This window comes from Schistocerca serialis, chromosome 8 (assembly GCF_023864345.2).
Source record: "Schistocerca serialis cubense isolate TAMUIC-IGC-003099 chromosome 8, iqSchSeri2.2, whole genome shotgun sequence".
Lineage (NCBI taxonomy): Eukaryota > Metazoa > Arthropoda > Insecta > Orthoptera > Acrididae > Schistocerca > Schistocerca serialis.
Genome location: NC_064645.1, coordinates 314,830,984 through 314,857,549, shown reverse-complemented (window position 1 = coordinate 314,857,549; position 26,566 = coordinate 314,830,984). Strand labels below are relative to the sequence as shown.

Sequence of the window (26,566 nt, the reverse complement as noted above, 5' to 3'; positions counted from 1 at the left end):
TCTTCTGTAGCACAAAGTTAAGCACACGGTGTTGAACATGATATTCTCTGCAGAGAACCCCTATGTGTTCCCATGTTGATCCATCATCATCATCATCATCATCATTACCAGTTATGGTTACTTTGGGCTTGGTATAATTGAGATTGTTGCCTAGTTGGACGAATCCTGTTTATCGCTGAAACTGGTTCGTTATAAAATCAACACGTGCCAGGCGCATGCATCCATGTTGCAGTCTCAAAATAGATGATGGTGTGCTTTAGGCCCTTATTGTTCTCAGCACCTCATTTACACTGAGAGAATGTTTGCACAGCAGCTTTGCTAATCGCAGTTACCAAGACATACTTACTACTTAGCGTGAGTTCTCTCATACTTTTGGGAAAGCTGCTCTCATGAATAGTAACCTGTCTGCTCCTACATGCTAGACAGCAGACATATCTTCTTTGGGAGAGCTGCTGCCTCAAATGATACTGTGGCCATTTCAAGTGGTACAGCAGCATCACAAATGTGTGGCGGCAGTATTAACCTGACATACTGGTGCAGCAGCTGCTGCACATTTAAGAACACTGTGGTCTCAAATGGGGGAGAAACTTACTCAATTGATAAGATTGCTGGTAATCATCATGAGATACTGCAGGCATTGTGATTAGGACAGGAGCTCTACCAGTGTCCACTCTGTGTACAAACACATTCATTTATGAAAACATATGATCAAGATAACTAACCTACAAGAAAGACAACAAGGGATGCAGGGGAGCACTATACTTTGTTTATATATATATACGGAAATTGTATATTATTCTGACCTCTTACTGCAGCCAAGCAACAAAAGCTATTTTTCAGACTATTAAACACTTACTAGCTGACACATCACGTGACAGTTGTGCAATATAAAAAGAATTAGTGAATTTCCATCTGACAGTGTTGTTTTGGTACACTTATAGCATGAGAAAATGGGTAAACATAGTGTGGAATCATGATGATACCTGGTGTATGGAAGTTTTGATCGGTCCTGGAGATGTGCTTGGATAGCCTGGTGGTTAAAGCAACTGCTCACTTCGAGGTTTGAATCCTGGTCAGGCATAAATTTTCATGTGTTGCAAACAGCTGACATCAATGCATAGTTGCACAATATGAATCTATTTTCATTGTGTGGAAAGTTCAGGCAGAATATAAGTAATTTACTGCTCCCGTTGTCCTTTGGACTCCCAGACCCATTACCTCATTCCTTATACTCCTTACCAACTATAGCCTCATATGCTGTGTTCCCGCTTTTGATAGGACGGTATACAAACAAATCAGTGTCACAGTCATGGGCAGCCGCATGGCACCATCTTGTGCGAAAATGTGTACTCACCATCTAGAGGAAACCTTCCTAGCCACCCGCACCTCTTGTTTTGTTCTGGTTCTCTGATGATATCTTCATGATCTGAACGGAGGGCTGAGATGCCATATCCTCATTCCTCCATAAACTCAATACCTTCGCTTTCATCTTCTTTACCATGTCCATCTCAATCCAATGCTCTGCCTTACTGGATGTTGACCTCCACTGCTCTGTCCATACATCTGTATATCTTAACCCCACTAACCACCAGTAGTGCATTAATTTTGACAATTGTTGTGCTCTTCTAAACCAGAATTTCACCCCAAGGCCAGCCTGGGCACCTGCAAACAGTGTATCAGCAGTGATGAGAATTCCACTGCCCAGTATGCTGTAGGTCTCACAAAGGCCTTTCCGGACAGGTACTACCCTCTAAACCTAGTCCACAAATAGATTTCCCATGGCATATTGCGCACACACCCCCGCCGCCTCCAAGAATTAGCTGCAAAGGAGTGCCCCACTCATCACTCAATATCACCCTGGAATGGAACAACTAAACCATACCCATCCCAGGATTTTGATTACCTGCCTGAAAATGAAAGGCACTCTACTGATGATTCTTCCTATTCTTCCTATAGTAGTGCCCGTCGAACCTACACAACATCCTGACCAATCCCTATACCACTCCTACTCACAACCCCTTGCCACAAGGGTTGTATCCTTGTGGAAGACCTGTCAAGTTCACCCACACAGAACTTCCTAATCCAGTCATGTCACAGGCTTATCCCAAATGAGGCAGACTGTGAACATGACTACCAACCAGCTGTCCATCAGAACGAATGCCCCTGTCAAACTGTGGCAAAGAACAGAGTTGACAGTGCAGTGGTGGAACGTACTGTTTAGCATAAAATACTAGAGTTCAGTGGCTACTTTACCACATGTGCCATCTCCTTCCTTGCAGCACCAGCTTTTCTGAACTAAGAGGACATGCTTGAAAAGTAATGCCTCAGAATTTTGTGAAAAACCTTACAGCTTTTTAAACGAAACAAACATAATTAACATTCTACATCTTTATTCTTCAAGGCTATATATTTATTTCTCACCATACCCACCTTGTCGATGAACACATTTCTCCCAATGAGAGACCAGGTTGTTGATCTCATTACTGTAGAATGTTTGACTTTATTAATGGGGCCACAACCTCAACTCTGCTTGCACTGCATCATCACTATCTAAGTGACGTCCTCGATGGGTCCAAGTTGAGACTATGAAGGATGGTAAATGACAGTGAATCCGAGGTATCGGATTGTTTCAGATGTCACAGCACTTGCGTGTGGCCGGGCATTGTCATGCTGAAGGGGGGGCTGCTCCATGTGTGGACGTTCTGATCACATTTGAAACTCTGTTGCTCAGACACTGACATAGTTACATTACACACCACCATGTTATGTGCTACAGTTCAGAGCCCTCTTGTGGCAGAGGGTTGCAACTTGTGTTGGCGAAGTGGGAAAGTCAACAGAGTGATAAACACGATGAGTAATACCTAAGCCAATATTGCAAACGGAATAAAAAATTTGGAGGCATTACTTTTCATCATGTCCTCAAACTTAGATGGGAGTTATCGTTCAATATGTCCTTCACACCTGTAATCCTCCTGGATTCAATCTCCACTAACTTGCTGTCCCCACGCCCTGTATCTGTTTGCTCTTGTCACCCCTCCTCCCAGTCCATGTCTCCATATGTCATCCTCACTGTGTGTGTGTGTGTGTGTGTGTGTGTGTGTGTGTGTGTGTGTGTTTCTCTAACTCGTCAAAGGATTTCTTCAGAAAGCTAGCAAAGTTTTCATTCTTTTTTTCGTGTGTGCCTGTTGATGACTCTATGCTGTTGCTGTTCGGTGTGTGGTCTCCTGTACTTCTAAATTACTTCTGAATAAGAGACTAACAGTAAACATTCGTCATTTGATTGATATTTGTATTTTCTTGTTACCAAGTGAAATTCATCCCAGTTAGCCAATAATATTATAAGACTCTTGCTGATAGGTGGAAAGGAGCTGTATCTTTGGTTTTCCTTTTAGTGTAGAAACTCTTAAAATGATGTGACAGTTCACTTTATTTTGTGGTACACCATGTGTTTGTAGTGATAGGTATGAGTATTACATGCGTGCAACCTGCTGCTCAGCTTTTGAATGTAAAGCCACATGAGACAGCACAGTATTTACATGTGTACCTCTTACTCCCATTCTGTATCTAGGACTGTTTTAAGTGAAATTGAAGTCCACGCACTTTGAGTTCACAAAAACCCAGACACCAAAAAGAAAAGAAAAATACAGTTATATTATTCTTGCCTTCCCTTGACTTAAGACCTTTATAATATCTAAATAAATAAATATCAGATTGAATCAACTAACACTCATCATCAATTATGTACATACTGTTCAACTTAATGGCCTATTCAGAGCAAAGTTTGTGTTGTACTCTTGCTGAAATCTGCAATAGTTCTAAAAAAAGTGCCCAGCACATTATTACTTCCACCAAGAAATCCTCAGATTGTTATGAATTGGAATCCCTAGGTGCAATGAAAATTTTAAATAATCTCAGTTACTCACCACAAATGCTTCCACTCTTATGTTGTGGTACTAACTGAACCTCGGAATCCAGCTGCTTGCAATAATCTGTGTTTATGACAATATCCTTGATACAAATTGTATAGAGAAAACAAAAAATAGAAGAAATAAACTAGTAGGAAAGTAGTTAAATATTTTTAGGAATAGTATTACTGTTTTATTTGGCGTTTAAGTGTTTTATGAAAGTTCTATGGCATAACTTTCATAAAATTAAGGAAACATGATCTTGTAAGAAATTGTATATCCAGAGATAGGCTTTGCAGAATAGAGTAAAAGAATTAGTTTTAAATATTGAAATGTTTCTTTAAAAATTTGTTCTGCCTGAATATGTTTTGATGATTCTTTATGTTAGTGTTTTTACTGCTAAGAATAGTGGAATTTGCTGAAATCTTAAAATGTCGACTATTTGTGCCAACTGCTATTCCATGACAAAAATTGGCCCAAAGTACAGCGAAACCCCTACTTCATGTTTTTGTGCTTTCCAGACTTAAAAAAACGCAGAATTGAGGAAAATGATAAAACCCCCAAAATATGAGCAAAGACACATGTAATTTGCATATGTGGTTAAAAATCTTAATCCTCTCCAATACTGTGTACAAAATCTAAGGGAAGTAAATTAAATGTACAATACAATGTTGTGCAATATTTTATGGTAATGAATTTCGTCAGTTCTTAAAAAATCACAGATGTGTAACAGCAAGTAAAAACCTGTCAAAAAATTGTAATTGGTATCTGGGTTCAAGGTAATTGAGCTGTTTTCCGAAATGCTATGAGCACAAATTATATGTTCAAAACAAGTGTTTTTGAGAAATCATTCTATGTGCTCACCCAGAAAAAAACAAAAATTGATGAACATGTTGAATTAATCCAAAATCATCACAGCAGTTAGATACTTAAACCATAAGCATAAATGTGGACATCTGCTTAACGACATACACTCCTGGAAATTGAAATAAGAACACCGTGAATTCATTGTCCCAGGAAGGGGAAACTTTATTGACACATTCCTGGGGTCAGATACATCACATGATCACACTGACAGAACCACAGGCACATAGACACAGGCAACAGAGCATGTACAATGTCGGCACTAGTACAGTGTATATCCACCTTTCGCAGCAATGCAGGCTGCTATTCTCCCATGGAGACGTTCGTAGAGATGCTGGATGTAGTCCTGTGGAACGGCTTGCCATGCCATTTCCACCTGGCGCCTCAGTTGGACCAGCGTTCGTGCTGGACGTGCAGACCGCGTGAGACGACGCTTCATCCGGTCCCAAACATGCTCAATGGGGGACAGATCCGGAGATCTTGCTGGCCAGGGTAGTTGACGTACACCTTATAGAGCACGTTGGGTGGCACGGGATACATGCGGACGTGCATTGTCCTGTTGGAACAGCAAGTTCCCTTGCCGGTCTAGGAATGGTAGAACGATGGGTTCGATGACGGTTTGGATGTACCGTGCAATATTCAGTGTCCCCTCGACGATCACCAGTGGTGTACGGCCAGTGTAGGAGATCGCTCCCCACACCATGATGCCAGGTGTTGGCCCTGTGTGCCTCGGTCGTATGCAGTCCTGATTGTGGCGCTCACCTGCACGGCGCCAAACACGCATACGACCATCATTGGCACCAAGGCAGAAGCGACTCTCATCGCTGAAGACGACACGTCTCCATTCGTCCCTCCATTCACGCCTGTCGCGTCACCACTGGAGGCGGGCTGCACGATGTTGGGGCGTGAGCGGAATACGGCCTAACGGTGTGCGGGACCGTAGCCTAGCTTCATGGAGACGGTTGCGAATGGTCCTCGCCGATACCCCAGGAGCAACAGTGTCCCTAATTTGCTGGGAAGTGGCGGTGCGGTCCCCTACGGCACTGCGTAGGATCCTACGGTCTTGGCGTGCATCCGTGCGTCGCTGCGGTCCGGTCCCAGGTCGACGGGCACGTGCACCTTCCGCCGACCACTGGCGACAACATCGATGTACTGTGGAGACCTCACGCCCCACGTGTTGAGCAATTCGGCGGTACGTCCACCCGGCCTCCCGCATGCCCACTATACGCCCTCGCTCAAAGTCCGTCAACTGCACATACGGTTCACGTCCACGCTGTCGCGGCATGCTACCAGTGTTAAAGACTGCGATGGAGCTCCGTATGCCACGGCAAACTGGCTGACACTGACGGTGGCGGTGCACAAATGCTGCGCAGCTAGCTCCGTTCGACGGCCAACACCGCGGTTCCTGGTGTGTCCGCTGTGCCGTGCGTGTGATCATTGCTTGTACAGCCCTCTTGCAGTGTCCAGAGCAAGTATGGTGGGTCTGGCACACCGGTGTCAATGTGTTCTTTTTTCCATTTCCAGGAGTGTAGTTTGTCACCATTGCTGTTATTGTTTAATGACTTTCTGACGAGCTGCACTTTGTATGCTGATAACTGTTAAAGTCTTATTTTATTCTTGATGAGAGGAACAGGGATGTGAAAAAATGAGTTCACTTCCTCAGCTGATGTTACAAGCATTTTAAAGTTACCTCAGTGGATTTCTGTACACTGTGTAAAATGTAAGTCTGAAATAAAGCTCAGGTGCTACAGTTTTGCTTCATGCCCTCTGTTACTGCTGCCAGTCTTTACGATCTACGGTGTGTGGTGTGTGCGATGCAGAGTACATGCACAAGTTGTGTATGTACTTCTTGCAACTGTATCATTTCAGAAGTCTTTAAAATAGGCTATTGCAAAACCCTTGTTCTATTCCCATGTGACAGCTCTGTCATAGCACAGCATTTTCAGCACTTCACAAAATGCTTTCACCGTTACATGCTGTCCTGTCACTGAAGGGCCACAACCCCTCTCCACGCATCCAGTAGGAGAGCTTATTTTGTGTGTTTTGGTGTGGTGTGGTGGCTGGGCTAGCTATTGGATGACGTAACAAGTCACTAATGAATAAGAATTCACTAGCCAGAAAGAGGTGATGTTTCCTTGATTGTGACCAAGCATATTGAGACTTGGTTTGAATTTAAAAGGCTGACAATTGATATTGTTGCTGAATACAATACATCGGAAATATGTGCTAAAAGTGGAGACTTAGTTATAATTGGCTCAAGAAAAGATGGTGCCTGGGTCCCTTCGTCATGTATTGGCTTGGTCTGGAACACTTCATGTTGACTGTCTTGTTTTTCCTTTACTCCTGTAACCTTGCAGTAGTTCTATCATAATTGCGCGGTGAAGTGAAATATCGCAAGTTGTGTTGGCACCCCTCTCTGCAATGGCCAAAAATATTCCCTTAATTCCACCACCACCCATGGTGTGAGCCATCTTCCTTCTTGTGCCACTTATAACTCGTTCAGTCACTTCAGTTGTCAATAGGAAGAAAACGGGATGAAGTCAAGTGAGACGCCGAGTAAGTATTTAGAATCGAAGTAAACCTTTCTAGGAAGAAATATAAAATTGAAGAATTTTTAGCATTGATCTTCGGGGCTTTTCATAGAGGCTACGAATTTATGGTATAGAATCGCAAAAAAAACGTAAAATCGAAGTTCCACTGTAATAGTGATTGTAGAAAATAAATTACGAGTATATGTTCATGTTCCACTTGAGATGTATTTACGATTCCAATAATGTATTTACTGTGAATCACAATGGACAAGAAGTGTCCCTAGCTTTGTGTGTGTGAAATGTTTAAAATCAAAACCTGGTGGTTCATAGACTACATTTACATTTAAAATAAATTACAATATACAGGATGACCATTATTGAACTATATGACAGTCATCGTAACTTCTGAGCGGTTTGCATTAGGACGTTCAAACTGCACGGTTAGCTGTGGGGCATCATGGGAATTAATATGCGAATGCATGGTTTGGTTTAGTAATGAAGCCCATTTTCATTTGCATGGGTTCGCCTATAAGCAAAATTGGCACATTTGAGGGACTGAGAATCCGCATTTCACAATTAAGAAGTCTCTTCACCCTGAATGGGTGACTGTACAGTATGCAATGTCCATTCATGGATAATAGAAACGATATCCCTCGATGGCTCAGTGACTACCAAAAGGTACGTGAAGGATTTGGAAGATGATTTCATACTCATTATCCAAAGTGACACTGACTTCAACAGGATGTGGTTCATGCAAGACAATGCTTCACCCTGTCGAAGCAGGATAGTGTTTGATGTCCTTGAGGAGCACTTTGGGGACCCCATTCTGGCACTGAGGTACCTAGAGACAACTGACATAGACCTGTATTGGCTGCCGTATTCTCTGGATCTGAATACATATGACTCCTTTTTCTGGGGTATATTAAAGACAAAGTGTACAGCAATAACCCCAAAACAATTGCTGAGCTGAAAACAGACATTCAGGAAGTCATGGACAGCATTGATGTTTCGACACTTCAGCAGGTCATGCAGAATTTTGCTATTTGTCTGTGTCACATCGCCTCCAATGATGGCAGGCATATCGCACATGTCAAACCTAAATCTGAATATCTGTAGTACTGTGTTCACATTTCTTCTTATCAACAGGCAGACTAAAGGAATAAAATCACTGTGTGGTATTCATTTAAATGTGCGTAAAATATTGTTATTAACGTGAAGTTAGGAACTACACTGTACTCTGAGAACCAAGTGTGTAGTTTTATAATTTTACCTTTCAAAGCATGTATTAAAAACTTCTGCAGTTTACAAAAAGTTTGACTTTAATAAACAACTTACATCCGACAACTATGACAATGAATTGACGAACATGACGTTAAATATGTTACCTACCTGAAATATAAATGAAAAATATGCAGTAACACAGAACATCAGCATCATTCGTATTGTTTTATTTTCATGCTGATTTTTTTAAATGTTTCTTTGTACAACATAAAAATACATTTTTGATTTTAGAGTCAGATGCAGAGAAATCTTCAGTCTTTCCAGTTTTTAAAAATTGTCTTAATAATAATCTTTGGCTTCAACTTGATAGATATACGGAATTCATCAAATCAGTGCTAAAGTGAGTGAGTGAAAGTTCAGAGTTTTGACGTGTAGACCAGAAAATTAAGTAAAAAGCTTGGGTGGTGATTGATTTTCAAACTGGAGACCTGGAGCAGAGCAAACAAGGGCTCACACATAAAGTTCTTTTCCTGTTCCCTCCAGGGGGCTCATGGTTCTTTCGTGAGTTTGTGCATGGCACCCATTGGGTCCCGAGCTGTTGCAGCCCATTCTTCCTCCCCCGCTGCCACCTACTCCCCCTCTCGCGGTGTTCTTACTCATGTCAACATGACTCCACCTGGATTCCTGTATTCCTTGCAATTTTGTTTCCCCCTTGCCTTTTCTCATTCATCCTTTTTGGCGTTTTTGGTCCCCTTTTGGGATTTGCCTCCACTTCTACATGTTCTGTCTGTAGAGTGAGTTATTTGGGGAAGAACTCCTTCCTCCCCCTCTTCCCTCTCTGTGGTAGCCCCACTCTGCCTTGCTAGGTCCCAACACGTGTAGCCAATCTGTGGTGGAGCTGTTATGTAAACAACTGGCTGGCCACCTGACAACACTTCTGATACCTGAGCTGTTGCATCCCCATTTATGCCTAGGAGTGGTTGCTTGTCATTCTGGAGAATTGGAGCTCTTGGAAATGGCCACTGTGCCATATGGCCTGTGATGTGGCTGGGTGGTGTCCATGAGGTGAGCCACTGGGGAGGATGCTTTGTGCATAAACCATATTGAGTTCCAAAAATGTCCATTCTCCTATGACCATCTCTTCGTGTGGTAACAGACTGTTGAATGCTGCTTCCTATAAGCCTGCGACTTTCCCTTTTCTGGCTGCACCCTGGAAGGTTTGGGGTAAAAAAAAAACACTTTCCCCACTACCTGGTCTGTACTAGGACGAATGGGACAAATTCACTGACAAAAAGCAATTTTTTTTTTTTTTTTTTTTTTTTTTTTTTTTTTTTTTTTTTTTTTTTTTGCAGAAAATATGAAAGACAAGTTTGATGAAGTGGATTCTTTCAGTAAGATGTTGCGGGGTTGGCTGTTGATCAGTGCTTCCTCTGCTGCCCAGTCTGCCGCCCTTCAGGCTTATGATTATCTTGGAAAGATTCCAGTGTGTATTACACCTCACCAGTCTGTGAGAATGATCCAGGGAGTCATTTTCCACGGGGACCTCAACCTTTAGACTGATGAACTACAGGCTAATCTGGAATGATGGGGCGTTCATTTTGTTTGATATGTGCAGGGAGGTTGTAGGGACAACTGCACCGATACTGCGGCCTGTGTTCTGGCTTTTGAGAGAGATAGCTTCCCATTGAAGGTCAAGGTTATGTGTTATCAGTGTGAGGTGAAGCGTACGGCCCACCGCCTGTGAGATGCTTGGAGTTTGCATGTCAGGCACAGATCTTCCTGATGTATCGCGGATCCGCCATGTGGTGACTATGGGTACCCACTCCATGAGGGGAGCACATGCGTTCCGCCACCCATGTGTGTAATTTGTCATGACTGACACTCCATGCTCACCATACCACCTGATTTACAAGAAAGAAAGGAATATAAGAGATTCCTTGATCATTTGTTTTACACTGAGGATAGTAAAAATATGGCTGACTCATCCTGTGTTGATGATTTCTACTGGTGCATACTTCCCCCTCCTACCTCTTCCTTGCCCCAGTCCTGTCTTCCACCCTCCCTCCTCCTGCCCGTCTCCCGCTGTGGTCTTTCGGCTATCACTCGATGTGTTTCCCACCACCACTTTGTCTCTGCTGTTCACGACCTCCTTGCTCACCTTCATCACTGCTTGTTTGGTTTGATTTCCTTTTGGTTCCTGGCCACGTGAGTATCCTGGCTTGACGTCAAATCCCTTTTTATTCAGTCGTGGCCTTACTCCTGGGAGGCTCTTCCCTGTCTAATGAATTTTGTTTGTGTCATCAAGGAGACTCCCACCATGTGATGTTGTTCTCCCTGCCTCTCCTGGTGGGAGTTCACCATCCTCTTCCATCTTAATATTGGCCATACTAAGTTGGCCCATGGTTTTTATTCTGCAATGATTCCTTTGTAGTTGTGGGGCTTCTCGCACAGTGATCTATATTTTGTTGGACCTCCGCCAGCTTTCGGCCCTTCGTACTAAATATGCCCTCCCGCCTTCCTTGTTTCTGGTGTTAGCAGACGATCGTCACATGTTTGTCTGTCCTCAGTTTTCTTTGTGAAAGTGGTTCGTACTCTTGGGTATAAATCCTTGAATTTTCCTTTGGAATTTTGAGTCCCTCAGTTTAATGTAGGCATTGGTTATGAAGACCTTGATCTTGCCTCCACACTGGCCAGGTTCTCCCTACCTTTTCCTTACATTTGGTCTTATCTGTTCTGCTTTTTTGCTCCTCTTTTCTAGTGTCTTCTTCCTCTGGTGTTGTCCTGTTCTATCGTGATAATAGCATGGTGTGGGTGTCAGGACAAATCAGTGGCTGTTCTGATGCCCCACCGTGCATAACGCTTGTGGGGCACCCCTGATTTCCCCATTTCCACCCACCGCACTCCTGTTATTTCCTCTTCCTGCTGTCCTGATATCCCTTTCTCCACTTTGCATGTTATACCTTCCACTTGACTGAACTATGATGAGTGTTGTTCCTCCCTCGATTTCTGCAATCCAGATGATGGGAACAATGACCTCTTTGTATGGTTCCCGACCTCGCTGTTTGGTCCCCTCCCCCAAAATCAACCATCTTTTCATGTTAATTGTATCAGCACATAAAATACCCATTGAAACTAATAATGAAGTTCTCGATATTGTCATTTTATTTCAAACAAATGATGGACTTTTCTCCACATCTATGTTTTTAGCTGTCTTCTCTTCTGTCAGTTGGTATTAAGGTGTAGTTGTTTTTAACTCCTCTCTTTGTCTTTGTGTTCTACCGTTCTGATGTGGGTGCTTATGGGCCTAGTTGTTTTTGTGCCCTAAAACAAAATCATAATCAAAATTAAATTCTTGATCTGGTGGCAACTACAGACTTTTTAAGCCCTATGAAGGAGATAGAAACTTCTGCTTGTGTTTCAGTTTTATAACATGAAACTTCTGATGTGTCCCAAACTGAAAAAGTATCTTTGAGCATCAGTCATTTACAAACATAAGAAATGTTAATGTTACACAAGTTATCACTGTCAAAAGTAAGGGGCCAGTATTAGAATGAGGCCTCAAATGTTTTTGGCTAAGTCTGCAGTCACAGATACACAAGCAAGAGCCTTGAGCATTGCTTTTGAAATGTAATTCTCATAATCTTAATTTCATCATGCAATATGGAGTTCAAACATTTTTACCTGTCAGAAAATTTATTGGAATAATGAAAGACTTAGTAAACTTTATACGGGAGTCACCGAAGCGCTGTGCTCAGTTCAAAGAGTTGCAGTTTGAAAGTGAGAAAGAAATTGAAAAATGTTTACCTTCTCCATCAGCCTACAGTCCAACAATTTATATATAAAGATTTAACATTTTATGGAATTGTGGTTGATGTCTCATTTTGGTATACATTCCTATTTAACAGACGTGTAGCACAAATAGAGTATAGCAAGGTTGTAATGGCAAATTATAAATAACTGATGTAGCTTCTGTGTGGCATTTTTATTGACGAAGGAATTGGCAGCAAGGTATCGGCCAAAGTATGGGTTTCTACGATTATGATTATTTGCAAAGGTGAAAGTGTTATTTCAATTTAACAATGGTTATTAAAGTTTTTCATTGGTTAAAAATTTTAAATACAGAATTACAGAAATGTAATCGTGTGAAAAAATACCAGTTACTGATGATTTAGGTGCTTCTTGTGATTTTAAATTTGAAGAATTTTTGCGTAAAAGTGCTCAGACAGTTGCTTATCTTGGTTCTACCTCAAAACATCTTGATGAAAGTATCAAATTCAGAATGTCTCAAGAATTTTTCAGAAAATTGTGTTTTGAAGTTTTAAATCAATTTATTGCATCACTCTAGGGTTGATTCAGCATTAGTTCCTTGAAATTTTTTTAATCATTGGAAAAATATACCCTTGGACATAATACAGACTTGGATGGAATTGTAAAATTTTACAAAAGTGGGTCTGATGGAGAGAGATTAAGTAAGAGATGTGTTTTTGCAACTTTTAGAGAGAGAAAATGAGCAGTTAGGAAAAATGTGGAGTTTTTAAAAAGTTATGAGTGGACAAGACAATTGATTCCAAAGCTTGCGTGCTTTGTTTGCATTCTTATTAAGCTTCCTTGGTCATTTGTTGTAATAAACAATGCTTTTGTAAGTTTATGAAAAACTTGTTTAAGATAAAGGATGTTACAAGGTAGACTGAACCATACGATTATTTTGCATGTGGTCTGTGACATTAGTAATGAACTAGATTTGTATTACTTGTTAAATACATTTCTTTCATGATGGACGAAGTGTAGCACAGTTTTTGCATCATGCAAAACATATTTTTTGTATTGGAATGCATTTAATTAAATAAATATTTTAAGAAGAGTTGAATAATATTCTATTTTTATCCCTAAAAAGTCTCCAGTTCATGAATTTTTCTTCTGTTTACAATTTCTTCCTTTTGTGGACAACTACACACTGGGGCAAAATATGAACTACTGGGCCTGGTAACAGTGACAGTTGCCTAAAAGCAGTAATAATTGATTCACAGTTTAAGATGAAAAGAAATAAAAGCAAGTGCTACTCTTTCTCAACCAAATTAAATGACTGCCCTTCAGGCAATCATTAAGACCTTGAAATCGGGTCCCTGTAATAAATAATTATCTTTTCTTTTATCTGCACTGTCAGCCATGAAACAGGAGCTGTCTTTGACTGTGCAAATGAATTCTCAATTTCATGATCTAATATAGTCTTGTCGCTTATGTCCTATCATTGGATATATGTCAAGTTATGGCTGGTGTTTTTTGTATTTCTGGAACTTAGGACAAATTCACTCTGGCAATTTATACAGTGTGTGTTAAGACTTCCACACTGTGGTTGAACGCCGGACAAAAGTTTGTGTTACTCATATCACTGTGTCCTTTTCTTTGTATCACACCGATAGATAATGAATTTATGGCTTATGATGGATTTTCTGAAACCAAACATCTGAACTTGTGAAGAATGCAGGAAATGACATTTTCAGGTTTCCTGAAGGCTTTTGACACCATCCCGCTCAAGCGACTTCTATCTATGTTACAAAATCCCTATCCTGGTTTGTGGTTCACAGTCCCAGTTGCAAGTTGCCTGTTGAATGATCTTCAGAGGCAACAGAAATTTGATTTTCAATATCTCACATAATTATCAACCAAATTTAAAAATTTAAATTTCTGTCATAACCTTCATGCTATGAGAGATAATTTTATGTTGTAACCATAACATAATAAGTCAAGTATTACAATTAGAAACTGTGTGCGCCTTGAGGCAATGCAACTGACATTGTGCAACACTATATTCATCTGGTGTTTGAGAATGATAGCACTTGGTTACTTGCAACAAACTTTACACATAATTTTCTCAATTATACAATTCAAGTCAAATATTTAATGCATCAAAAGCAGTGGAAATTCCTGGATGGTGCAGTACGTAAAATAAGGGAAAGGCAATGGCAACCACTCACCTACAGCAGATCGATGGATGGAGGACAGTAACATACAACAGAAAACAGCATTCACACTAGCTTTTGAGCACTCCCTCTTTCTAGCAACAGTACACACATTCACACACACAAATGCACACTTCCTGACCACAGAGGTGTGGTTGTTTGTGTGAATGTGTGTACTACTGCTAGGAAAAGAGGCTGCAGGAGTGTCAGTGTCCTTACCCATCTAGCCCCTTCCCTATTCCCATTCCAGCACTAAACAGCCCACTATTTCACCAATGCACCAAGTCTTTTCACTTCTAACCTTTCAACTGCACCTTAATGCCTTACCCTCTCTCCACCTCGTCCCTGCACACTCCCACTAGCAGTATTTTACCCTCCCTGCCACTACCCTGCCATCCCTCCTCCTCCCTACCGCGACTTCCTAGGTACCCCGCCTGGTTGCCTGTCGCATCATGAACTGCTGCTCGTAGTCTGGCTTCAGCTGCCAAAGACTGCAGTCGTGTGTGTGTGTGTGTGTGTGTGTGTGTGTGTGTGTGTGTGTGTGTGTGTGGCACTGCGACTCAGTAGCTCCGCTATATGGTGAGCAGAAACTATCCTTTACATAACGTTATTACATTCCAGCCTGTATTTTCCATTCATAATAATATGAAAAGGATAGTTGCTACTCACCATACAGCAGAGATGCTCAGTCGCAGATAGGCACAACGAAAAGACTGTTGGAAAGTGAGCTTTCAGCCAACAAAGCATTTGTCAAAACACACAAGCACACACACACATGCACACGCACGCATGCACACGTGCTCACAAAAGCAACTCACACACACATAACCTCAGTCTGTGGCAGCTGAAGCTAGACCATTTCTCAAGTGCAGTATAGAAAGCCATTGTGGGAAACTTATATGAGACAATAGGCAATAATGCAAAGAGAATGAAAATAATAATGATTAAAAGCCTTGAAATTGACACTTTTGACATCAGTTTCTCGTGCTGTATAGTGGCACATAACAAACTGATAGGGAACACAGGTCAGATTCAGACTGCACCAAAGAATAAGAAAATTCACAAAGGCATTTGATGTGTGAATATCTTACTTTTCTTAAATAATGTGCCCACATGATTTGATAGCTACCTGAGACAAAGTATTGACAAGACTGGAGAAGGGCTATCACATGTGCTCTTAGGAGACCTGGGGGTTTCAACGCGTGTTCTGTTGATTTGCTGTAGTAGTATATCAGCTGTTACATTCTTGTTATTGACAATATATCTAAGTACCAGCTCTAAGAATACCACTTCTGCTTTTCAGGCATGATTAATGATCTTCCTTCAGTTTCAAGATGAGCACACACTGACTGAACTCAAAGAAGTTGTTGTTGTTGTTGTTGTTGTGGTCTTCAATCCTGAGACTGGTTTGATGCAGCTCTCCATGCTACTCTATCGTGTGCAAGGTTCTTAATCTCCCAGTACCTACTGCAACCTACATCCTTCTGAATCTGCTTAGTGTATTCGTCTCTTGGTCTCCCTCTACGATTTTTACCCTCCACTCTGCCCTCCAATACTAAACTGGTGATCCCTTGATGCCTCAGAACATGTCCTACCAACCGATCCCTTCTTCTAGTCAAGTTGTGCCACAAACTTCTCTTCTCCCCAATCCTATTCAACACTTCCTCATTAGTTATGTGATGTACCCATCTAATCTTCAGCATTCTTCTGTAGCACCACATTTCGAAAGATTCTATTCTCTTCTTGTCCAAAATATTTATCGTCCATGTTTCACTTCCATACATGGCTACACTCCATACAGGGCGTATATGCCACAGGACAACCAAGAAAAACCCAGGAATTTTTTCATGTGGGAGAAAACCATGAAAAACCCAGGAATTTTTCATTGTTTTAGTTTTCAGTTAAATTTTTGTAATTTTGACTGGTAAGAACTGATACTCTAACAGAGAATTTTACTGTTGCCCACTACTGCAGAATAATATTGCAGCTGTGGGACCAAAATAAACTTAAATTGCAAAGGAAATGCGCCATTTCAAACAACAAAACACAGTGCACACACAAATGTCTGCCAGCACCAAAATATGTCAAAGGCTTTAGGATGAAGACTATGCAATACTTCCTAACAACAAACTGCTTCCAATGACTGTGATGTCATGGCAGTTTACATTAGGTTCGTTTGAACATGTGCCAGCGGGCTCGTGTGTATGCTCAGTTCAGTCGTGTATGAGCAGTACCTGCTCACGCTTATGGCTACTTGAAGTACGGCTGTTAGCTGTATCAGCAGTAGCAACAAGCAGCCAGACACTAGTTGGAAAACTACTTCTGGTGAGCCCAAGCTGCCAGATACACGCATGCATGCGCAGAGCAGTTTAAGTTGCAGTGGAGAGGGTAGTAGTCTCCATGTGATAGTCTTCACATGCCCCGTGCTTAGGTTTAGTGATTTCACTGTTTTGTCTTTGTTTACAACTCTCGTATCAAATGAAAACAAAATAGATTTCTGTGAGAGCTAGCGAGTGAATTAAAATACATTTACATACATGTGGAAGGCAAGAATATGTTATTAGTTTTAGTTTACTGCCTTGCACAACACTAAAGTTATTTTTGTCGATTTGCTAAAGAAATTTGGCTTTTATTAATCTTTTCCGCAGAAGCAGTCAATTTATTTGAAAGAGAGTGTTTCATTTTACAGTATTGGCTAGTGTCAACTGTTTGCTGAATTAAAAGTGCCCATTTTTACCTCCTGGCACATATGACGTTATGCCATAATAAAGAACCAAACATGAGATAATACAGTACTGGTACTCCAAGAAAATTTGCAGTCTGAAAACCACACTGAAAAGCTTAAGATAAGGTTGGGGCCTATTTCTTTGCAAAGTTCAGATTCTCTTCGGGTACCCTCTGATGTTCTGTTTCATTTACGATGTAATGTAAGATCTCATAAAGCTGTATAGGTATGAACATGTGGGCTTCCTACATCATCATAGCTGAGCATGCATTGTAACATTGTTTTCTGTCGCTCTCTGACAACTGCTGCAACGAACTGTAACAGGTCGTGGAAAATATTGCGAATGGTGGTTGAAAAGCATTACTTCCAAAGTAAATTTCATTTTACGCAAGGTGAATTATGTTACATGTGCGAATGTGCATTGAATTTCTGAAATCACAAAGCTTTTGATTCCCATTTAAAGCTTAATACGCTGAGGGCCAACCACTTAGAAGAATTTCGAGCCAAACGTTTATGTATTGTTTAAAATTTTACTGGCACGTTTGTGTGATGTATATTAAAGTTTAACACGTGCGAATAAGACCAATATTATATGGGAAAGCTTAGTTTCTCGTGTAGCTACACTATATATATATAAACTTAAACAAATAACTTTTCCTATTTATTTGTTCGTGCTACTGGACAGTGATGTTGGTTGCTATGGCCTGACTCATGTGTCCTATGCCTCGAATATCTGCTGTCATTGTCTGGCTATGATTGGCATCGCAATCTAGATTTCAATGCTTTGGAAACTGATGTGCTGTGTTTGGTGGAATCCAAACACATACTTTTGTAATACGAAAATATGCAGCGTACATTCTGTTGCACATCAAAGATCTTTCCAAATTCCCCTCCCCCCCATGGGGGGGGGGGGGGGGCGTTTGTTTTCTAAAGTGCAGGGAAGTTTTATGCCGGGGTATAAAACCTTAATCATTCACAGGGGCAAAAAGTTTTATGGTTTCGGGAGAAAGTATTCTGGCACTTAACATGGAAAAAGTATATTTTCACCTGGGAATAAGTGTATTTTCACTCAGGACACCCAGGAAAAATCTGGGAATTTTTTTCCCCCTTGTCCACATATACACCCTGTTATAGCTGATTCTTAAATCATTTTCGGTCAAGACTTTCGTGAAACAGCTCCTCCCACACATCCTGCTGATGCCTCATTACCTTGTCAAAACAGTAAAAGCTTCCACCATATTCCATAGTAAGAATTTAAATTGGTCAAGAGTGTATCACAATATGCTGAAAATCTCACTTGCTAATCTGCACTTTAAAAAATTCAGAGAAACCATATCCACTTACAATAAAATCATGTAGTCCAGTAACTGTTGTGCTGATTCTTTACCATTATGATGAACATAAAGGTGGAACAAATAGTCATCTGAAGTTTTCAGAAACCATGCTTGTGTAAGATTTGGTTTTTTGATCATGTTAATCCTCCTCTTTGTTAGTTAGGGTGGCTGTATCCAGATAAGTAATGAGATTTTCTTAGTCAGTGCACTGACAATAGCTTTCCTTACTCCCCCTATTTTTCTTCCATATCCTATGCTGCTTCTGTAATAATTGTTTCTGATGATTTTTACCAGTTATTGTTTAGCTCTCTCGTTTTCCAGATGTGATTCCTGAAGTGCTGTTGTCATGTGGTTCAGGTAACACACTCACAGGCAACTGTATTATAGCTAGATACGCTGTTTGGGAGAAAGCATTCTCTCAGTGAATTTAAGTAGTTTGTGTGTTCCATGACTGGGATGTCAGACATTACATTTGGCATGGCAATTGAGTGAAAGTTGGATAAGGAAAACATCAGCATATTTGATTGTAGGCAGAATATGGGTTCTCATGCTCTTTGCCCTTTGCATCTCATAGGTTATGTACGCACTAAGATTTTTTGTTATGCCACATTGAGTGTGCTGAGAGTGCTAAGATTTTGGAAAATCTGGTTTCAGAGACAGATATACTACCCAGAATCACATCCTTGCTTTTAGGTACAGAAACCACTACCCTATACTTGCATCGCTGCTTGCAAAACCACCCAAGGCATACTAATTAAAACAGACACAAAAACACAATAAATCGACACTAAAAGCATTAAGTTTTGTCACCTGAAGATGAGAGTCAGTCTATATGTTACTATAAGCTGGTGGTGTGGTATGAATGCATTGAAAGCCACGTGAGGCCTCACATTTCTCTTGCCAATAAGGACACCATTCAGGCAGGTAATGGAGTATTTTTGTATAGTGGATGTTTACAAAGAAAAGAACACACACTTGGCATTACCTTACTGTCAGACGATAAAGACACTTTCTATTTGACCATGTGGATCTCTTTCTTCAACTACAGCACTCTGCTTGTGTCATGTACCTTCAGAAGGACAATTTGTGGGGATTGTTTCCATAACTAATTTTCTAAAACTAAATACAGTGTAGTGGAGTGTGGAGTGCTAGGTTCTACATGTGGCTAGAAAATGACACTTTTATTAAAAACCAAATTGCTACACCAAATGGATATGAATTTGCCTCACAGATTAACTTCCTTGCAGGAGATCACTTGGTAAGTTCTGCGGTGCTAAGTAAAGGCGCGCATTGCAATCGTCTCTCGCGGGAAGTGTCAGTGGCAAGATGACGAATGGAGAATCAAGTTTTGCACGGCGATACCCGCGTAGCCAAAAAATGAACACCAGTCGGAATGTTTGTTGCACATTATTTTTCACTCACGGTGTGGGTGAACCTTCACCTTCACACTTGATGGCACGTTTGTCAACGACAAATGTGTTGCTACATGGTGTGTCCACCGAAACACAGTTGCAGGACTGGAACGATTCTAATACAATGAGGAAAAGAGTCAGTCTGAGCAAAACTAGGCTGATAGCCTTGTTACACCCCGAGCAACACTCTTTTGCACTTGTAGCCAGTGACCATAGCGTGCAGTTAACCGATCATGCAGCAGTCTGTGGGGGAAGGCTGAGTTCGAAGAAAAACTTGCTGCTGTAGCAGGCAGGCCACCACAAATTCATCATCCGCAAAATGTTATGGACGTTAGAATGCTTGTGTGGCATCCCAGTTCACCCAATTTGCATTCCATTGGGCACATCTGGGGCACCATTGAGTGATAAGTGTACAATGTACACCATGGATCCAGTACTGACAAATGTTCATAAGTTATGGGTGGTAATTGAGTGGTCGTGGACCTGGATGGCTCCTTGATGTTAGTGTCCTGTAGGGTATATGCCACAATAAATTGCCCCCATCATTACTGTTAAAGGGTATGCTAAATGCTTGTTAAATTTGTGTCTTTTGGTTGCTTAGAAGTATGTACAGTACTCCCATTTGACATGAATGTTACACTCTGAGAAATTGAGAGGTGGTATTGCTTGCTAGTACTTAACTGCAGGAGATGAACTAGGTAGTACTAGTACTGTCAATACACACTACTTAGCTTTTGGAGCTAATAGTTCTTGTGTGGCAGAGGAGATACGGACATGCTGCTGAAGGTTAAAAGGGAAAGTCAAGTCATTGTGACACAAGGATGAGAGACCCACCAGTAATTATGATGAGGGTAGACAAAGATGAAGGGGGAAGCATTGGAGAGAGGTCAGAGGTTGTACATTGGTAAGTACTGTGCCAGCTTCATTCTAGAGATAAGGACAGAGTGAGAAGTAAAGATAAAGGAGAAGAGAAATTAGGATGTGTATGTAAACTATCTGATCAAAAGTAACCAGACATACCTACGAAATGGGGAATTTACCACTGGATGTGGTGAGAGGCAGATGTGCTTGTAAAAGGAGCCAGGGAGTATTGTATTGTTTGTAGAGAAGCAGCTATAGCAGAATGTGTCAATCAGGAGAGCTCAGTGACTTCGAATGTGGACTAGTCATTGGGTGTCACCCGAGTAGAAAGTTTATCAGAGACATTTAGACTCTTCTGAAGCTGTTCAGGTCAACTGATGATGATGTGATGGTGAAGTGAAAATGTGAAGGGACAACAACCACAGCTAAACAAAGACCAGGGAGATCTCATATACTGAGGGATAGAGACTATGGAGTGCTTATGGGGGTAGCATTAAAAAGTCACATGATATCTACAGAAGGAAGTACTCAAGAGTTCCAAAGTTCTACCATCAGCGCAGTGAGCATATTAACATCCACAAATAGTTGTCAGAAAACTTCTGATGTGATACTGTCTCCCATAATATATGTAAGCAAGATGAATCAAAGTATGTTCAACATTTTGAAGTACCTCAGCAGTTGGGCATGGAAAGTAAAAAAAATTGCCTTAACCTTCTAGCAATCATTAATTTCATAAATATCTCCATACCACCTTCAATTGTCTATTGTCACCTTTGGTACAACTAACAGTGGCGACACATCATGGAATGGCAGCAATGAGGCCTTGGTAGGTTGCTGGGGGGGTTGGCACTACATTTGCACACACAGGTTGCCTAATTTCCGTAAATTTTGGAAATGGGGGCAATGAGCTCTGATGCCATGTTTAATCATATCCCAGATGTGTTTGATCATGTTCAGATCTGGCGAGTTGGGGGGCCAGCACATCAATTGGAACTCACTTGCACAAGCTCCACTGGACCCATGGATGCCCATGTGAATGTTTCCCAGAGCATAATGGAGCTGCCACCAGCTTGATTGTGGTCTGCAATACAGGTATCGAGAAGCTGACGACGGATTCGTGTCCTCCCTTCGGCATGATGACAGAGGTATTAGGATTCATCAGACCATGCAATGCTCTGCCACTGCACCAACATCAGTGCCGATGGTGACACGCCCTTATCAGTCATAGCTTCCGAATGTCGTGGTGTTAACATTGGCACATGCATGGGTCATCAGCTCATCATTGGGAGTGTTTAGTGCACTGTGTATTCATACACACATCTACCTTGTCCAGCATTAAAGTCTGATGTTTGTTCTGCCACAGTTTGCTGACTGTCCTGTTTTATCACTTTTCCCAGCCCATGACGTCCGACATCTGTCATGAGGGTTGGCCACCCAATCCCACAACATCGGGACATGGTTTCACCATGTGTTGAAGTCATTCAGATTGATTGCGTGCCTCTCCCATTCTACACATGGACGCCATGCTCACTGATACTACTTACACCCTGTCTGTGTCTGATAAGCAGTCATTCCTTGGCCCATTGATGCTGCTATCGCCTGGATGGCTTTATATTGATAGTAGGTTGGTGGTCATGTTTTGGCTCCTTAGGGCATATGGGATGTTGAATCCTGTCTTGTGCAGTGTGATGAAATACAAAGTAGGAGTGTCAGACTTATGATTCAGGATCCAAACACATCAAGAAAAAATCCGGACAAGGAACTGAAATTGAACTGAGAGTTTTCCAACTGTGAAGAATTTGGGCATGGCATTGAGAGCTCTGATTGGAGGAAACCAGTTCAAATGCGTTAAGTTGAAATCTCAAGTAATTTTAATCGGATTATAGTTGTCAGATTCCAACATTGTGAATCATGTTCAAAGCCAGGAACAAGGTATGTCAATGTGTAAGACAGCAGAAAATTACTATAGAATTAAACATCGCTTGTTTTGTCCTCTTAAGATGTACTTTCTGACCGATGAGTAGTTTTGTTTGATATCTATTCTGTTACATTATGCCAATTGTGTCATATTAGCAACTTTAAGAATGTAGTTTGGAAAGGAAATTGAGGTAGGCTTAGGAAGGAAACAAATTCAAGAAGTAATGTAAATTAAGACCAGGTGGATAATGAGGAGGAGTGATTGAGGAAATTATAATCTTGATATTTATAGATTTTTGACCAGGATGAAACTTGACAAGGCAGTAGTCTTTTGTTTTATAGTAGCATCATGGTTTTGAGTGTGGTATATATAGCAAAGATATTTGTTTGCTTATGTGTTCAATATGGTAATTATGGGTGTAAAAGCAGTTACAAGATTGTTGGTTTACGTACTGAGAATATCTGTCAGAACACGTCCACTCAGTTGGAGAACATTTAATGTGTAAGTTGTGGCAGCTGTTAAAATGAATATTAGTTATCTTATTTTGGTGCTACTGAACTCAGTGTGTATTAAGTTTCTGGGTAGAACCATTGGCTGTGGAATATTTACAGATAAGAACTTCCATTTTGCAAAGGCCTTATATTAATTTGCATGTTGGCTCATAGCTCATATTGGGGTAAATAGGCTTCCACACTATATGTTTGTAGATAGATTCATGAGTAATCTGTGTGCTGTGCAAGAAGTGAGAAGAGTGTTTTGCTGACTTTTGCATTTGTTATTATATTCTATCACCTAGTTATTTAAGAGAGTTTTGCATTATTCAAGTACTCTTCAACATCATATATTCCCTGGATAAAAAAATTACACTCTTTGGTTTTAAATAATTTAGTGACTGACCCATTAATGGAGTACAAATTACAACTGTTGGTGTGTTAAGGATCACAGTTCCTCAAACATGCAAAAACTTATTTTTTCTTTCATGGAAACATCATGAAGTGACTAATCATAATGTATAAATTTCAGTTTAAATATTGATGACACCAAAGTAGGACTTGTGACAGTTCTGTGAGTTTACCATAGAACTTGAGAGAAAGTCACATAAATGAATATAAATATGAATGAAAACCTCGATGTGAATTTACTTATACTGTTGTATCTTTAACTTCAGTGTTTTGACACCAAAATAAGAGACCATATTTCAACTGCAGCACATATTTCTCATGACTCTTTTAAGTTTGCACAGTCCGCTGCCTAACTCCCATATCCTATTGCTTTACCTTACATGTTCTATCTTCTGATAACTGCAGCAAATGAAGCAATCAAAAAGGGATATATGTGTATAAAAAATGAGATTGACAGGAAATACAGGAAGACAGGAAAAACAGGAATGGTTAAAGGACAAATGCAGAGCTGCAGAAACATGTGTGACTAGGAGAATAACAGGTGCTACCTATAGGAAAATTAAAGAGTCCATTGGAGAACAGAGAAGCAGTTGTATGGATGTAAAGAGCTCAAATGCCAAGCCAGTACTAAGCAAAGAAGTGAAAGGAAATGTGGAACAAATATATAGAGGGTCTGTGTAGGGGAAACAAATGTGGAGACAATATTACAGAAAGAGAAGAGGAAGTAAGTTGAGGTGAGATGGGAGACGTGATACTGCGAGAAGAATTTGACAACATTCCTTCATAACTATTTAAATCGTTTGGAGAACCAACTATAATAAAACTTATTCTTCCTGGGGTGGAAGACACATGTGACAAGCAAAATAACTTCTTGAAGTGTGTAGTAGTAATACCAACCCCAAAGAAGGCAGATGCTGCAGTTGTGCATACTTCTGTACCATCAGTTTAATGAATAATGTCTGGAAAATATTGACCTAAATTATTTACAGAAGAAGAGAAAAATTGGTAGAAGTTGCTCTTGGAGAAGGTAAGTTTGGGTTCCAGAGAAATGTAGGAAGACGAGAGAGTACTGACCTTACATCTGACTTGATAATTTAAAGAAAGCCAAACCTATATTTAAAGCATTTATAGGTTTAGAGAAGTCTTTTGACAATGTTTACTGCACTCCTTTCTGTAAAATTTTGAAGGTAACAGGGATAAATACAGGAAGCTAAAGGTTATTTATAGATTGTACAGAAACCTGACAGTGGTTATAAGAGTTGAAGGATGCAAAAGGGGAATAATAGTTGAGAAGAGAGTGATATGGGGTTGTAGCCTATCCCTGAAGTTATTCAGTCTGTACATTGAGCAAGCAGGAAGGGAAACAGGAGAAATTGGTAAAGAGAATTAAAGTTCAGGGAGAAGAAATAAAAGCTTTGAAGTTTATCGATCACATTGTAATTCTGTTAGATAGAGCAATGGACTTAAACAAGAGTTTTTACAGATCCATCATACAGATGTGGATGGATTTTGCTATTTGGGCAGAAAAATAACTGATGATGACTGAAGTAGAAAGAATATAAAATACAGGCCGGCAGTAAGAAGAAAAGTTTTCTGAAAAAGAGGAATTTAACATGTGATATAATGTAAAGTGTTTGGGAGTGTTTTCTTAAGGTATTTATCCGGAGTGTAGCCTTCTGTGGATTTGAATCATGGACAATTAGCAGCTCAGACAAGATGAGAATAGAAGCTCTTGAAATGTGTGGCTGCAAAAGAATGCTAAAGTTAGAGGGCTAGATTGAATAGCAGATAAGGAGATACTAAATGTAATTGGGAACAAGTTAACTAAAAGAAGGGATTGCTTGACAGGACACATGAGGCATCAAGCAATAGTCAGTTTGGTAATGGAGGGAACCACCACCACCACCACCACCACCACCACCACCACCACCACCACTGCAGGTAGATTCATCAAACCTTAATATTATGCAATAAACTCTTATGAAGACATTGTTCCTCATTGGTTGTAACAGGCCTTTGTCGTTGATTTCATGACAGTTGCATTACATGGTTGTGACAGGTATTAGATTTTTATTCATCAATTACTTACTTTGTAGTTTTCCTTCGGAAAAGGCAGCCATATTGAAAATGAATTATTATAGAAAATATGTAAATTAGTCCCGGATGAATTTTTGAGATTGTCATGGTTGTAATTTTACAGATAACCATAAAGAGAATGTGCTGCAACTAGTTGTTGAAAGATGTCCTCTTAAAGAAGTACAGAACATAAGGAAGAGCAAGTTTGCTGCAGAAGAAGTAGATTGTTCTACAAGAAAACTTCTCACCAAGAAAGAAGCGGATAAAAGAGGTCGCTTGACTTGTAGTTAAAAATGTAAGTGTGTGTGTGTGTGTGTGTGTGTGTGTGTGTGTGTGTGTGTGTGTGTGTGTGTCAGTGTCAGTTGTATATGCTTTTGTGATTTTATTGTAGTGTGTCAATGTTTTTTACATAATGTTTATTTTGATGAAGAGCAAAACCTGTACATACTTTTTACTAAAATTTATGTATGAAGATTATTCTGTGATATTGTATGAATATGAGGGAAATGTCATATGTTTTCTGTGAGAACTTTATGCCTTGTAATAAATGCTCATTACAATCTTTTTTTTGTATTCTTGCAATACCTGGTTCTTATGTCTTTTATAGCAGTCAGTACTATTTCCTCTTATGGAATGCTCTGTGATTTGAATTCTACACGAATGTTTATATCTCACAAAAGTATGGTTAATCAAACAATGGAAAATCCAGGATGGAATGTAACAATAGGAGAGAAGGAAAGTTGCATCTCCGCTATATGGCAAGGAGCAACTTTCCTTCTCTCATATTGAAAGTATGGTTTAAGTAAGTTTGGTACCTCTGTGCAGGCAATACTGCACCCTTAAGTGTATTCTGAATT

General features: G+C 40.4%; 1 protein-coding gene across 4 annotated transcripts in view; it reads left to right on the top strand.

Moving 5' to 3' along the window:
* LOC126416477 (myosin-2 heavy chain-like) overlaps positions 1-26,274 on the top strand; it is a 123,907-nt gene extending 97,633 nt beyond the window's left edge. For all 4 annotated transcript variants that reach the window (XM_050084215.1, XM_050084214.1, XM_050084213.1 and 1 more), the window contains one exon: positions 25,834-26,274. In XM_050084215.1, coding sequence (XP_049940172.1) covers positions 25,834-26,000 — 167 coding nt within the window. In that variant the 3' untranslated portion in view covers positions 26,001-26,274. The remainder of the gene's footprint in view (positions 1-25,833) is intronic.
* The last annotated feature ends 292 nt before the right edge of the window (positions 26,275-26,566 follow it).